The following is a 16,800-nucleotide window of genomic DNA, read 5'->3' as shown; positions in this document are numbered from 1 at the left end:
CACTGCTTTGCTGACAACAGCCAATTAATTCTTTCTTTCCCACTCTCTGACACCCAGGTTTCCATTACATAATGGATGACAGCCCACCACTTGAAGTTCAAATCCAGTAAAACAGAGCTTCTGTACATCTCAGGAACTACCAACCCTTACCATGACCTTACAGTTTCCTTTGAGAACTCCCTGGTATCACCATCTGAAGCTGCTCACAGCCTGGGTATAACTTTGAACAACGAGTTGTCATTCTCAACTCAACTGTTGTTTGAAAACTGACCTGGTCCATATGATGGATTTGGCCCCTTGGCTCACAGATAGCTGCCAAGGTGCTTGTGTAGTCTCATGTCATCTGAAAGCTTGACTACTACAACTTGCTACTTGCTGGTCTTGATCCTGCAGCTCTTGGATAACTGAAACTCTAGCACGTATAGTTTGATATTGTTTCTTGTTGTACTTGATGGTGTTTGTTATTGTCTGAGCTCATACTTGTTTTTCACTTCTAGGAATCAGCACTGATCCCAGTGTTTCAACAGTGTTCAAGGTCAATGGTATCTTGAACGCTAACCTACTGTACTGATTAGGATTCATTCTATGAGTAAATGATAAAGCATTTTGTATGTCGCTCTGAATAAGTACGTATGCTAAATGCCAAAAACTTAAAATGTAAAGTTAAATGACCTAAATATTCAGCAGTCACTGTAATTAGCAGCAGTGATAAGAAATTCGGAATCTTCTCACTGAGTCACTCAGAATGAAAGAAAATGGAATATGAGTTGACCCCCCCCCACCAAAAAAAAGAAAGAAAGGAATGAGAGGATGACTGAAGGCCATTCACATTGTCACTGATGCCTGAATGTCAAACCCAGAAATAGTTGCACAGCCCACGGAGTTCACTATGAAGTTAATGGTGACTATTTCTTCAAAGGGGGAGCAAAAAGGGTTTCGACTATGACCCGCAGTCCCTCAAAGAAACATGACACCTGCATCATTCTATATTACATACAGTAAAATGTTTTGTTGATATATAAGCTATAGACTGGAAATAGATGTTAATAACATCTTCTGAGGCCCTTGACAAACAGGCAACACCTAAGCTTACAAAATGCTGTGCTCACATATCGCTGTGGACTGTGGATATGGATGTCAGTATTTGGCTTCAAATAATTTTAACCATATAAGCACCTGTGGAGTTGAATGGGTGTCCATTTTGTCAGCCAACTGGCCAAATATGACACAAGTGATGGGCAGGGTTGTACCATGGAGAGCAGGACACATAAGACCGATCAACATCAGGAAAGCCTCTGGGCAGGTGGCATTACGAAACTGTAATAAAAACAGAAGCAAACAAGACATCTCTTAAAATGCAGTGATACCTACAGTCATATGGGTTGTGAACCAAATATATAGAGAGTAGCTACAGAGATTGCCTTACCAGCAAAAAAATAAAATGACTGTTTATGAATCACATTGTGTAATGGTATAGTAACAATGTTTCCTTTATTTTATTCACTGCCTAATGGCTAAAGTACCATAACAGATGATGATAATTTACTTCCTGTCCTTTGATGTGGGCTTCTCTGCTTTCTCATCTTCTGTTAAGGAGAAGACGATAAGGCATGGCCATTTAAACCTCCAAGATTGGGCTTCTTCTGTGTTCAGCTCCTCTCTAATACTGGCACACTAGTGTTTATGGGCATGTTGAAGCAGAGATCAACACAGATATTTCTAGTTGTAAGAAACGACAGTGCACAATGATTAGACTCTGAACCCAACAAATGATTAGGAAAGGAAATTAATTTTATTAAGGAATGGGCGTCTGACCATGCCAATAATGTGATGAGTTTTTTGCTGTTGATCACTTTGATGTTTAATGAGAACTCTCATGAAAATCAGCAAACAAATCCTTACAGTGTTATTTGAATGCACAGACTGGAAAGTGATCAAGGTTTAAACATTATACTTGCAATGACTAAGCAAGCAACCACACCAGAATCTCCACCGAGGACTTACTTTAACCATCACAAGAACTCAAAATCAACTCTTTCAATCTCCACCATCTCTCTATGCACCCTCCTCTGGACATTTCATAGAAGATGCAGGAACCGGTGTGTGCAGGCACTAAACTCTCTGGCCAGACTGAAAGATCTCTTTGACCACTCCAATATCAGCAGCAAAAGCCTTGTACATGACCCTCACAAGCACCATAGAGTTTAGTGATAAGAATGGCAGGGTACCTTTAGGAAAGATGACACTAACAGCTGTTATAAGAACAATCTGGGGTTTTTAAAACATTTGAGTAACCTATCTGATTTCATTTGAGTAACTTATCCAAATTTAATCAGCAATACAAAGAATATGACTTATTCAGCATGCAAAAAAGTCTAGTCTGATATCTGTGGAACATCACTCTCATACCAAGGTAGTACATCTTAACATCAGGTCTCCAGCCAACAAATATGATCTTATAAGCTCATACAGACTAGACTTAATGCATCTAACTGAACTGTAGTTAGCAGAAGACAGTAATGCAGCTGTTCTCAACAGACAAACGTCTGCTTTATGAATACATGGCAAATTGGCAAAAAAAAGAGGAAGGGGTGCAGATGCTTTATTCAAAGAGACATTGAAATGCTATGGGATTTTCCTTAAGAACATTCTTTTGAATAATTGTATCTTGTACTGAAAAGACCTCCAAGAATCCTATTTTTAATCATTTACAGATCTCCAAAATACTGTTCAAGGTTAATTGATTTGCTGTAATACTATTAGTTATCTCCATCAATATTGACTGATTCACGATGACTTTAACTTCTATGTAGATAATGCCAAGGAATATTTATTATTAATAATAATAAATCATTATTATGTAAGAATTTAATACAATCAACACACACTTGAGGAACCAGTTTTGCATAATTAAATCACCTTTCCCAGATGTAAGTATTTGGACTATGGTGTTCTTTGTTCTGGCTGCTTTGTGATTAAAACTTTTGCACCAGCCAGGAGGGATCTGTGATTATACTCATTGTTTAATGGCGCTCCAGGCCAGCAATGGACATTGAAGGGTGGGGTTTACCCTGATTTATTTTAAATAAATACAAGTTAACTGGTGTTGAAAATAATTTTTTAGCTGTCCATATTGCTCTAGATATAGTGGGTACTCAATAAGAGTGAATACAGGAACAAAACCAAAGGTTGTTTTCCAGTTGATCACCGAGAAGGCTGCTACCCAATGCAAGCATATTTATGATCGTAGAGCTGGGACTGCTCTCCTACTGTCAGGAGAAAGTGTGGATTAGAAACCAGGTAAGGCAAGTTAGGGGTAAATTGAGTGGGTTTTGGAATCCAGCTGTGTACGTAGTTACAGGCCGAGTAGGTGAGACTGTCTTTGATCAGTAGACAGCTCCGGAGAATGGGGAAAGGAGACATTTTGCATGCCAGTGCTTTGAAGCCATGTCTGTTGATACCACAAGGTGCACCTGCAGAAGGGAGGATTGATAATAATGCTGGTGAGAGCTGTTCCAATGTTTGGAATTTGTCAACATTGTTCCTGAGAATGCAAATGGACCTGATGTTTGGCCATTCCCAGCCTATTTTAGAGAGGAAGACTGCCATTTTGGTGAACTTGTCAGTGACTGACAAGGTTAAAATGTGGATGGTGCCAGATGTGTGTATTTGAGTGGGGTGTAACTCTTTGTTCTGGGTGCTTTGGGACCAATCAGGGGACCTGTGATTAGACTCATTATTGTTTGATGGTGCCCCAGGCCAGCACTGGCCATTGGAGGGTGGGATTAATTTTAAATAGAGACTCCTAAAGACTACAGGTGGTAACTAGAGGAAAGGCAACTGAGAAGCAAACAGGGAGTGTACCAGTGGAGGAGCGAATCAATGAAGGAGGGGGTGAGAGGAAACAGTTTATGAGCCGAAGAATAACAGCAGCTACACTATTGGCGCAACACCTGCTGAGCCGATCAAGGATCTGGCACAGACTGCTCAACTGTGGGCTTCACAAGCATGGGAGGTGTTGTCATGTCATGTTGTCGACCATGAAGCGGGAACTGAGATTCCATTCATGCGTCTGACTCTTCTCATTGTGTGGTAGGTTGTGCCTACTCCCAGCCAAAGTATGTGTGAGGATTGTATTTTAAATTCCCTTTACCCACTCTCTTTGGCTAGCTTATGGACTTGGGTGGGAAGGGTGTTATTTTGTGTGGAATTGTGAGGGGTGATGTGATAACTTGGGAATTTATTTGTAATGAGTGCATTATTTGATTTAGATTGAGTGAATTGTAGTGATTATAAGGTGTTCTTTTTTGTTTTTGTTTTTTACACATTCCCTTAAGCCAGTAAGCCTAGCAAAGGTTGGATTGTTTCATTCCTTCTGTAAAACATTTCCCTTATTATATTGGTGTGTCTGCTCACAACCTGAGTTGAAGTCCCTGTAGTGATGATTTGATTAAAATAGTTCCTAGGGCTGTTTCCATCCTAGGCTGAGTATTCGTGCATGTATTTATGTGACTTCCTTCTGTGTTTACCCCAAGGTACAGTGTTATGTTGCGTTGATACTTGGATAACTGACTTTCTCAAATGTACTCAAGTCTATAGTAGTTGATCTGCTGCAAGTAGTTAATGGCTCATTCCTATTAGGCCTTTTCCCCCAAAAGGCCTAAACTTTCTGCAAATCACTAAAAGCAGCTGTAATTAAACCAAAGAAAACTCTGGCTGCGTCTATACTTAACACCTACAAACCTGTCTCATTCTTCATTCTGTAAGTACGGTAATTGAGAGTGGTATGAAACCAATTAACCTTTTTATGTAAATGGTTATCTTGACAAATTCCAAATGGGTTTCTGACCCCACCACAATACTGAGACTGCTCTCATAAGGTACTAAATGATGAATGCCTTAATGCTGACTCTGTTAACAGGTCAGTCCTCGTATTGCTAGAGCTTAGTCTTGAATGTGAGACTGTATATCACAAAATTATGGACAATTGAAAATTGGTAGGACTGTCAGGAACTGTCTTCAAATGGTTTGGGCCATGTTTAGAAGGCTAGAGTTACCTTGTCAGTATTGGCAGTTATGGATCTCATAGGGTGGCTGTAATGTGGAATCCCTCAGGGACTAGTTCTTGGTTCACCTTTATTTGACCTTTATATGCTCACATTAATACAAATTCTAAAGTAAATCTAAATTCGTTACCATATTTGTAGATGACACAGTGCCATTCCTAGCTCTCTCACTGGATGATTACAGCTCAATAAACATACTCTGGAGCACATAAATACTTGGGCCAAGACAGAGTTAAAGACCAAACAAGAAGGTATTTGGTAACGGGGGGGGAAATCAAGGCAGATGTTGAGTCTAGGGATCTCAAAACTATAGACCTATTTAGAAAAAGACTCAGATCTCACATTTACTAGGCACATCAAATCAATCACCAAAGCAGCCTTCTATCATCCTAAGAATACAGCTAGAATGTCTTAGAACCTTTCCTTGCTTTTATCCCCAGTGGAGTTGCTAACTTTGACTTCCTGAGAACAGAATGGAGGAGGATTGCTGCCCCCCTTCGAGTCTTGGGTTCTCAAGGTTTCTTCATGCTCTAGGGAGTTTCTCCTTGCTACTGTCACCCTTGGCTTGCTCACTGAGGGCTTGGGCTAGGACATTTGTAAAGCTGCTTTGTCATAAAAGGCATTGTAAAAAATGTATAAAAAGTGCTATATAAATAAATTGACTTTCTTTTTATGGAGTAAATGATGCAATTAATACAACATTCAGTGACCACAGGATGCAGTGCTTACAAAGCAATAATTTTATGTATTGATATTGTGTATTGATATTATGTATTGAAGATGAAGCTGTAATTTGGGACCAGGCTGCCATTTGTAGTAAACATAATCTGTACTTCAGTATCCATATTGGAAAATTTCTATTGAAAATTAACTGGAAAGAGTGTATGTTGTGTTAAAGTTTGCTTTTGAATTAAATCAAAGAAACACATGTAATGAAATTTAGCAACATCAAAATTTCAGTGTTTTCTGCCCTTTTCATTTTTATTAAAAATGTCTCTTATGCAGTTACCTAGTAATTACTAGTTAATGAGTATCAGTCAATAGCAAATAACAACAGGTTCACTAATACAGATTCTGTTTGTATGGAATACTGAAGTGAAGGTTGTTAACTAACTTTAGTAAGGCCCTACAAAAAGGTCTGAAACTAAAGATGTGGTGGGTGGATAAGTATAGCATAGCTGTTTTGTTTTAAATGGCAAAATTTAAGGAAGAAATACATTTTCAGGACTTCTTAATGTGCTGTGGTCACAATCAAGGACAAGAGAAAGCTCAATTTTCATTCATCAGGAGCTTTATATGCTGTCACATAGGCTCAAAGGAACATGACTTCAGCATGGTGTCAAATATCACACACACACACAAAAAAAAAAAACGCCGTTAAAATCCTCGCCTGATATAGAGCTGTTGGGTTATCTGTGGTTTGTCTCACCCACCTCCTTTTTTCTGAAAAGCTGTTTATGGTCAGACTACATTTTATGTAAATTACCTTAGACATAACATTTTTAATATAAAACTGTGCTTGGAACAATGTGAGTTGAGTGTGGTTTCATGTACACTAAAATAAGGAACCTGTTCAAAAATAGTGCTTTGTGTGATGCAAGAGACACACATCTACCTGTGTACGCACCTATTTATCAGTTTGCCTACTGTAGCACAGGGTAGAAGCGTGTTATGATTCTATTTTAGGTATGACCCTATTATCATATTAGCATAACCCCCCCACCTGAAAGACCCAATCAAACTCATATCTACACCCACATCTAGCATTAACATATCAGAGGACATAACAGGCTAAATATGTGCCTCTAAAACAAAACATTCCTGCTCTGTATAATCTCTGTGCATCCAGTCCTCTTACATAGTTTGGGCCTAATCTTGAATATCAGATTGGAACTTAAGCATCACAAGATGAAGAAAAGATAATTTATACAGAATAAAATGCAAACTGAAGACCCAACTATTCGTGGAATATTTAAATACCAACTGACCCTGCTCCCATATTAACTGACTAAATTAATACTTATTGTAGGGTTTAGTACACTGATGTTGTTTAACAAACTCTAGCACTTATAGTTCATTACACCTATCATAAGAGAGACCTTATGTATTTTGTACTTCTAGGCATCAGCAGTGATCACTGTATTTCTACAGTATTCTAGATCGTTTGTATATTGGATTCTAACCTGCTGTACTGGCTAGGATGTATTTTATGAGTAAATGACAAAGCACTTTTGTAAGTTGGTCTGGATAAGAGCATCTGCTAGATGCTGTAAATGTAAATGTAAATATAGAAAAATAAAATCTTGTTTGAGATCAAATAAACTGTAATTGTAGCTCATACTAGCTGAATATATTTCACTTTAAAATAACAAAAGAATTTGAACTTTGGATCTTCAGTCTTTGCATTGGATGCCCCTGGAAATCTGATCAGAAAGCTTCATTATAGCAGTTTTAATAAAGACACAGTCAAGGCAAAAAAACACAGAGCAAAAGGCAAAGTTAGAGGCACCGGCAAAAATGATCAAAACCAAGAAGTAACTGGAGACAGCAAAAGTACCAAAATACAGACAGAATCAAGAAGCAGGTCACAAACAATACACAAGCAAAAATTGTGGTCTAGATAAAGAATACACACGGGCTAAGATAATGAACGCTGATAGCCCACAGAGAGTCCAGTAGGTAATCCTGAAAACAGCTAATATTCATGGGACAGGGACCTCTGGTGGTGACAGCTGGTAGTATGTCCAGTATGATGAGTAGACAGTGCCCATTATTTGAAAATAAACTGAACACCATCAATTACAAGTAAACATAGCCCTCAGGGAAGATAAATAACATCTTTAGAAGAGCTGCGTTACTCCTTCAGGTTAAGTGGAACAGAACTAACAGAATGGACCTCTTGCATACATGGCAGCACATCAAGATTCCAGCCATTCTAAGTTCTTTAGTAACATCTAGAAATATCTCCTTTTTGCACCTCACTTTGTTCTCACCTCACAGTTCTTTAATTATGTGGGATCTGACTGACAGATTGAAGAAGAAGGATAATGGGGGTTAAATATGGTAGAATTCAATTAGATTGCCAAACTTTCAAGTCTGATGCAGCTTTGATGTTGCTCTAAAGTAGAAACAACATGCAGCACTTCTTAATGCAATTGATTAAACAAAATTAACCCAGATATAAGTTAAGTAATTAAAAAGATAAATAGCCTTGTCTGTTTGTTGAACTGATGTATGATATCCTACGTGGGTGATTCTTGAGTGATAATATCAAATTATTGGGTAATACTTTAAACCAGTGGTCCTGAAGGTCCCATCCTGCAGTTTTTGCCTGTACCTGAACATCTGCTCCAAACACCAAGGGAAGCATTGATTAGCAGGATCAGGTGTGGTAGATGAGGGTTGGAGCTAACAGGAAAGGAGATCTCCAAGAAGAGTACTGGTTACTACTGCTTTGAACTGCTTTATTGTTCATCTTTCATTTTTATGGAATTTCATGCAAAGATTTCGGATTCGTGTCTATAGTTTGCCAGTAGAGGTCAGTCTTTATCCAGTTTTCAACCACAGTCCGGCCGCTTGCACAGAGCCCCTATCCCTAGGTTATAAACTGTTCCAGGGTTATATGTCAAAAAGGACCTGTTTTATTTTACACTATTTCAAACTTACACTGTTTTTAAAATGTTCAAACAAATACTTATGAAGTAATTAAAGAGGTGCGCATCTCGGGGTTAAAAGGGCTCTCCTCTGTGAAACCTACTATTATTTAATCAAAAAAAAATTAGAAGTAAATAAAATGTCGAGCAACTTCAGACCCAATGGATAAAAAACCTTCTAAAAATACGTAATGAGAAAGAATAATCATTCTAATAATTAAGAACAATAAATCCAATAAATTGCCTTTAAAAAATAAAACTATAGGCGACCAATGTTGCCATAATTTGGAGTTCATAATAACAACACTGTGAACCACAAATAAATAAGCCTTTTTCCATAGATACCGAAACCACCTTCAGTTTCAGGTGTTGCAATACGTTATACCTTCATAATAAAGAGGATTATGGATGACGCAGTCTGAATATAAACCCGTATTGAGGTTCTACTGTCGTTTATGTTTTTTCAGGACTACTAATCCCACAATGCATTTGCCTACTATGCAAATGTAGGCAGGGACGAAAGTGTGCAAGGTGTATGGTTGGTGCCGCTCCAACTTGATTTATTAAAAAAGTTGTCTAGTGAACGTGGAAGAAGAAACGTATTTCAGGTGAGTTACATTTAATCAGTAGCTGTTAATCAAGTGTCGGTGTTCTGGAAACAGCAAGAGCTGTAGCCGTGTCAACCCCGACCAAACTTTATAAAAAACGGAGAAGATTTTCTTCTTGTTGTAGTGAAAATTTTATAGGCGAACTGGTGTATGGAAAGGCACACCTGTGTGACAGTTAAAAGGCGTGTGTGCGTTGTGATTTAAACAAAGAGATATTTTAAATCTATTTCAGTAAAAGAAATAGAGTTTTTGTTTGTTTGTTTTCCGCGCTGCTTCAATCACTTTTAATTTTAATGTTGGTTGCGATCACGAATTGAGAGATAGAGGATTTGTTTAGTGCACGTTATCTTCTTCCTGCTATGGAGTCAAAAACAAACAGGTGGATCGACGTGGCCGCGCTTGGGCGTGTATAAGCGTGGTTATTTTCCCTCCACCAATAGCCCTGAGAAGAAGCTATGTTTTTTAGATTCAAACCAGCTCAACCTGCTTTTGTTCAGTGGCATAGTAAAACACACTTAATGACTGACTCCCTGTGACGGATTAGGCTGTGAATGAACTGTGAATGCACACAGCGACTCAAAACAGCAGGTCGCGTTCCATTCGCCTTTGATTAATAACGTGCTCTGTTCCTTCCCTATAATAGCTGTTTACATGTTGGCTGCTTGCATTGATGTAATGATCTACAAGGGTCACACTCATGAACTTTTAGATGTTTAAACTCTTGTTTTTGTACATCACTAACGGACAATGTAGGCAAATTTAGAATATTTCCATTAAAATGATACTTAAATATTGACTTAAATATTCCTTTAACATGGTAAACTAATTATTTTAGTGTGATTCCACAGACAGTTTACCCCATTCAAATTTTGTTAAATACATTACCTTCTTAACTTTAATTTTGTATGCTTTTTTTTTCTTGAATCTGTATTTGTTTATTCTCACCTGTAAAAGATGGCAGGTGTTAAAGCAAAGTCGATCTGCCGCACTGGGACTCTAACTCGAAGTCGATCAGAAGGGACTCTGATAGACCTAGATGACAACATAACCATCAACAACAACAGCTTGCATGGTAATTATAAAGAGAGGGGTTTTTTTTGGAAATGTATACCATGTATTGTTAAAGAAAAAAATCTCATTGCTAAGTATTTGCACAGAATTTATGTTTATTTATGCTGTATAGTCAAGTGGTTGGGACAGAAATTGGACACACAAGTAAGGTCACCTTTCATATATTTTGCATTCATATCTCCATTTCTATGATGTTCTTTTAATATTTTTGCCACACCTTTTCTGTTTTCTGACACAAATGTGTAATTTGATATACCTTAGAAGCATTTCTTGCCATGTCTGAAACCTTTCTTTGAAGTAGCTGGTTTGCCTATATCTTTCTGTATAGTAAAGCACCATCCAATGAGTCTGCATGCATTTAAATGAATTGGTAGACATATGTCTGTGGTCACATTTAAATAATTTTGCTATTGGCAGTTCTAGAGGCTTCAATACATGCATAAACTTTGCATGTATTTGTTGTCCCAGTGAACTTTATGCCTTGGTTTGTTTGCCATGACCCTTCCTGTCACAGTGGTGGATTTTATTTGGCCATCCTTAAAATATGCAGATCTGTCTATCCTGACCTTTTTTGAAATGATAAGGAGAGTTTTGTATCTTACAATGTAGCCTAGTTATGCTGATGAGTAATCTTGCCTACAGTAGATTTTCACTCTGAAGGTCATTAATGGTTATTTATTGGTTAGTTAATGGTTAATTATTTATTCTCGGAAGCAGTGGTTATCAGCAGAAGTATCAGTTACTAGTTATTACATACACTAACATGCTCTTTTTGTGTTTTCAAGCTGTTTGATGTTCAGAATATTGTTGATTTGGCTATAAATTGACACTTTTTGTTACCTCAAATAAATGCATACCCTAAACCTTTTTCACATTTAGGGTGAAAACAAACAGATAGAAACAAACACCACTAATCTTTTTTTTTTTTTTTCACTTAGATTATTTTTTTAATAAAGTTTAAATGTGTGTCTGATTGGGGGACCTTTTATAAAGTTGTTTCATCTAAAAAATAATAATACAAATATATTTATAATAAACAAAGAGGTTTTGTCCACAGTGCTCAGAACTGGCTAGCAAAAAATACCATCCTATTTTTTTTGCTTCAATTTGTGGTTTTAGTAATATGTTGCTTGAATATACAGCAAAAATAACAATCTTCAACTATATCTACATAATCAAGAATTTGCCATTTCTTTTCTGTTTGGGACTGACTATTGCAGTAAAGCAAACAAATAATTATATAGTGTTGTGTGTTAGATAAATATTAGTGTCTATTAAACTAAAAAAGCAAAGTTTTCTTTTTCATGTTGTTCTTTTGGCCAGGGAGCTACATGTCTCAACAGATGGGCAAACATTCTGAGTTGTCTGTCCTGCATCCAGAAGTCCAACACCCAGCACAAACAAATCCCTTCTGGAACCAACTCTCGAGGTCAAACCCTTTCCTTGATGACATTGTTTGTAGACCTCCCACAGATTTGGGTGTGTCTATACTGAAGGAGGATCCCTCAGGTTTGTTTGGTAACAATATTGAAGATTCTGAAAGCATATCCTCAGATGAGAACAATTTTGGCCATACTCTGGAAGTTAGGAAAAATAACTTTAATCGATCTGGGTGGTGGAGGAGTGCTTCAGACATTCTTGAGAATATTGAGAAACAGGAATCCAAAAGGGGTAAGGGTCCTAATGCTCAAAGTCCATTCTTGAAACCTGATTTTGAGTGGTTGAAAAATGACAGGGAGGCATACAAAATGGCATGGCTGAGCCATAGGCAGTTGACTAGGTCATGTTTAGACCTCGGCCTAATGAAGCAAAGTCCAGGATGGGCCCAGACTCAAGCTGCAGACACACACATTGTCTGCAAGATTGATCACAACGGAGGCTCGGTGAAGTTGCCAGACTCTGATATATGTGCTCATATTCCCCAAGGACATGTTCTCTCAGGGGATATCCAGGAAATTTCTCTCAAATCTAGCCTTGATCCACCACGTGGACTTAACAGTAACTACATGGCAACCATAAGCCCTCTTTTAGAAGTCGGTGTCAGTAACCTAAATGCTATGGGAAGCATCTCACTTGACATTAAAATGGCAGCCGAAGTTAAAAAAGACCCCTTAAGTCAAGTTATGACAACGTTTGTAGGTCTGATTGCACACAGGAGAGAAGGACCTTATGAAAAGGTCAAGGACTGTTACATATATAAAAATATGTTACAAATGAAGCTCCAGGAGCTAAAGCCTCATATGTACATTATTGCAGTTGCTGAGGCTATGGTCATCCAGGCACCAGCAACCTCAGTATGGGACTACTTGGACCATCAGATCACTGTTGCCATTTATGGCCCCAAGCACATTCATCCATCTTTCAAAGTTGTGCAGGTCATTTCTTGCCATGATAACATTCCACTCAGGCTTCCTTTCTCTGATATCCACAAGGGTAACAGAAACCTCCCCCCTGTTGTGCTGCATCTGTGGGGAAGGCATCAGTTTAACCCATATGATCTGAAGGATTTGCACATTGTGACCAACATAGTGGAATCAAACTTTGAAGTAAAATCTGAGGATAGGAACAAGGAGGTCAAAAATGAACAGCTCAAAATGGGTAGAGTAATCCACCTGCCATTGGAACTATCCAGGGCAGGTGGTGAAGATATGGGACCTTTCAAACTTGCCATCCAGGTGAAGGACTCAAATGACCTCCATTTGACAGACTTCTACATCTCTTCCCCTGAGACTGCTCCTTTGCGAACTGACAAACATGGACAGAAACATCCAGATCATCATAAAGATGTTACGTGTTCTCTGTCCATTCCAGAAGACTCTGTCCCAGAGGTCCGGAAGTTTCAAGATACAGCAGTGAACCTACAGTGGTATGGCATAGCACTGAAATCGGTCATCAGACAGCCAAAGGTAGACTATCTTCTAGAGTACTTCAAAGGTGACACAATTGCTCTGATCTCTCGAGAGTCCATTAAATCAGTTGGACAGTCTAAAGTGAAGCAGTGGTATATTTGCTATCTCAGGGATAGAATTGGTCTGGTTCACTGCAGAAACATTAAGGTCATTCCAAAGGAACAAGTAATCGACTTCACTGGCGTTAAAGTCACAACACAGGCCCTGTTGGACCATATGACCTCGCCTTTCAAGAAGCTCACATACATGTACTCTGCTATTCAGACCCTAGTCACAGATCACATAACATGTTGGAGGACTTTTGCAGAGGCTCTTGGTTACCCAAACCTCCCAATAGACACTTTCTCCAGAAGACATGCTGAGACAGAAGCAGAAAAGGTAGCCTGTGTACTTGAGAAGCTGAAGGAAGACTGCCACACAGATAAAAATATCAGAAAATTCCAACATGAACTCATTATCGTAAGTATCATGAATTATTGTAAATTGATATTATATATACACACACACAATGTATATGTGTGTATATATATGTGTGTGTATGTATGTATGTGTATGTATGTGTGTATGTGAGAGAGAGATTATCTTTTAAATATCTTTGGAAAAGTATTTTGTTTTCAACACATCATTCTGTATATTATCGTTTGTATAACATCATTTTCACATTGACAGGGACTGTTTAAAATGGATGCTCAGGGCCTTGTAGTCCTTTTAATCCAGAACACAGTCATTTTGTCCACCGCTGTTGAGATTGGCATACGATGGAGAGAACTGGCTGAAAAGATTGGGAGACTTTCCCTTTCTGAGATCGCTGGTTATGAGGCACCGCACAGGGGGAAGAGTGGAGAAGTCAATGTCCAGGTGAGTACCTGCAGATCTTCAGTGTAAATCTCTGCAATGGGGCAGTGGTAGCTCAGTGGTTAAGGTATTTGACTTGTATTCGAAAGGTTGCTGGTTAAAGCCCCACCACTGCTAAACTGCCACTGTTGGGCCACTGAGCAAGACCCTTAACACTCAATTGGTCAAGTTGTGCTCAGTCATAATTGTAAGTCGCTTTGCATAAAAGCATCAGCTAAGTGCCATTAATGTACTAATAATGGATTTTTACATTATTTTGAAAATGTTTTGTGCTCTTTTCTTTAAAATGCATAAATGATCAGGGTTGGAAAAATTGAGATATTTTATTGAGATCTTTTTTTTAAATGTTAGGTTATGATTGTGTCTAAATTGCTAATCTCTTTCAGTCAATGTGGAAACCTGCATATGACTTCCTGTATTCATGGAGTATGCAGTATGGTGATGGCTATAGAGACATGATCCAGGATCTCCACCTGGCCCTGGACAAGATGAAGAGCCCAGTGACCAAGCACTGGAGACTGATCACTGGGGCCCTCATCACAGTGAATTGCATGGAGATTCTAAGGGCCTCTGCCTTCTCTAAACAAGCATAGGGGCCACAAAGCAGCTGGAACTGAGCTTGGTGTAAGGCTGTTCTGCTGTGCCCTTTTATGTGCGCATTGAATGGCATTTGCTGGCATGCATGAAGCTCAGCAACAGATATTGTTTTGTAGTTTTTATTTGGCCTGTCTTGATGATATACAGGACTATCTAGTTCTGATTGGCTTATGAAAGCTTGGTAGCACATGCGGGTAGCTTCCGAAGCCAAAAGGACGCCTGTGGGAATTGGATTTGTTTCTACCCGAATATGGAACACTTATTTACTCTATTATGCAACAGTAATGGTATTAAGGATAGGTGATATGTGGGGGGGAAATATAACAGTCTGTGCAGAGTCTGCATTTGCTTAACTTGCTGTATCTGTATAGTAATGAGTACAACTTTGGTTCCTGCTTCCAACTGTGAAAAATGTGCAGTTATTTTTATCTACATGTACACTGTCTAATATGTGGTTAGGCTTGGAGTTCTTCACCATTGTTCTGTGATTTTGAATACCAGCTGTTACTTATGCCAAAACTAATAGTCATGTATACTTAAAATACTCATGTTACTAAATTATAAGGTGTTACTGCAAAAATAGTTCTCCAGTTCCTCTCTAAACATTTCTTTCCATATAACCCTTAAGTTTAACCCTGGGCAAAATTACTTGGATATTAGTAATTCTCTGTTAGTTTTGTAGTCCAGAGCCTGTATACATCAAGTAGAGTGCAGATTTAGAAGCTGCATTTTTCTGTTGAGGACATTTTAAGGAGATAGTTAAAGATAAAAACTGATTCATGTTTTGTACAATTACTCTGAAATGTAGTTTGCATGATCACTGGCCAGTCTGTCCTAGGAACTGCAGGTCAATGCTGCAGATGGCAATACCTTTCTCTGTACCTTAGGGACCAAAAGCTGAATTTCTAGATATATTTAGCAGATATAGTTGCCTTTGTATTCAATGAAAATTGCAGTATTTTGTGTGACACAATAACTTCAGATCATGACTTGTTTTGCTAGTGCATTTTTAAAATGTATATATATATATTGTAACTTGGCTAAACTGTTCTTTTTATGTAATGTAATTGCAAAATTGTTAGAGTACCAAACTAATAAACTAATTTTATCTGTTTGAAGAATGAATGCTTAATTGAATCAAGCACATTATCTGGATTTTTATTTATTTTATTTTTGTTTTTTGCTTATTTTGAATAAACATGAAATACACATGCATTTTAGGCATAGCTGGCAACTTTTCCACATTGCGTCTTTGCTTCAAGCACAGCACCCTTCAGCCTCAAGCCTGTCACTTGCTCTCAGTAACTTTGTAAGTGACATTTTTAGACAGCATTTGGATCTTAAGTGACCTCAATATCTCTCTCAGTATTGACATGGTGAGCTCTGGTGTGCGTGTGTTTACTTTTATTATTGAGACTGGTGCCGAGCTAAAATGCTTTGCACTGGTTTTGTGTACTTGTGTACCAGTCTCTATTATCAATATTATCCAATAAGAAACCATATCGAATAGGCAGGGATATGTTATTTATATCAAGAATGGTTCAACAAGCACTATATATTCAGCTTTTGAAAAGTATGAAATTCAATTTGCACACTTAACTCTTCTAATTGTATGGGGTATAACTTAGTTTAAATGTGCATAAATATGTATACCAGGGAACTACATCCAAAAGATAAGGGTACTCTAGCTGATTCTTATTGTCAGGAAAAAAGTGCAGAATATCATAGATGTACATTACTTAAACACTCTCTATCCTATACCCAAAGTTGACATAATCAGGAACAAAACATCTCATGTACACCGTCTGTAGCAGCTTACGTAGGAACAAGTTCCTATTTCAAGTTTCAAAAAAAGGATAGATCAATTTAGTCAGTGGTGGGTCTGGATATATGGCAGGAGGCCCTGTAAGGGCCTGAGGAATGTTGTGACATGGAGTCACTCTGGAAAAGTACCCTCTGGCACCAGCTCAGCGCACATACCAGGAGCCTGGAGAAGTACACGAGCCATACCAAAATATCATTAACCTCACTGGGAAAGAGA

At 38.2% G+C, this 16,800-nt stretch overlaps 1 protein-coding gene across 1 annotated transcript; it reads left to right on the top strand.

Moving 5' to 3' along the window:
• Positions 1-9,224: 9,224 nt before the first annotated feature.
• macc1 (MET transcriptional regulator MACC1) lies at positions 9,225-15,893 on the top strand. Its single transcript, XM_027000049.3, has 5 exons — positions 9,225-9,327; positions 10,282-10,399; positions 11,722-13,766; positions 13,977-14,165; positions 14,549-15,893. Exons 2-5 carry the CDS (start codon positions 10,282-10,284, stop codon positions 14,753-14,755), a joined length of 2,559 nt encoding a protein of 852 aa, XP_026855850.2. The 5' UTR covers positions 9,225-9,327; the 3' UTR covers positions 14,756-15,893.
• Positions 15,894-16,800: the final 907 nt, after the last annotated feature.

The sequence above is a fragment of the Electrophorus electricus genome, chromosome 14 (genome assembly GCF_041902795.1).
Source record: "Electrophorus electricus isolate QZ-2024a chromosome 14, ASM4190279v1, whole genome shotgun sequence".
Lineage (NCBI taxonomy): Eukaryota > Metazoa > Chordata > Actinopteri > Gymnotiformes > Gymnotidae > Electrophorus > Electrophorus electricus.
This window is presented reverse-complemented; position numbering and strand designations above follow the sequence as displayed.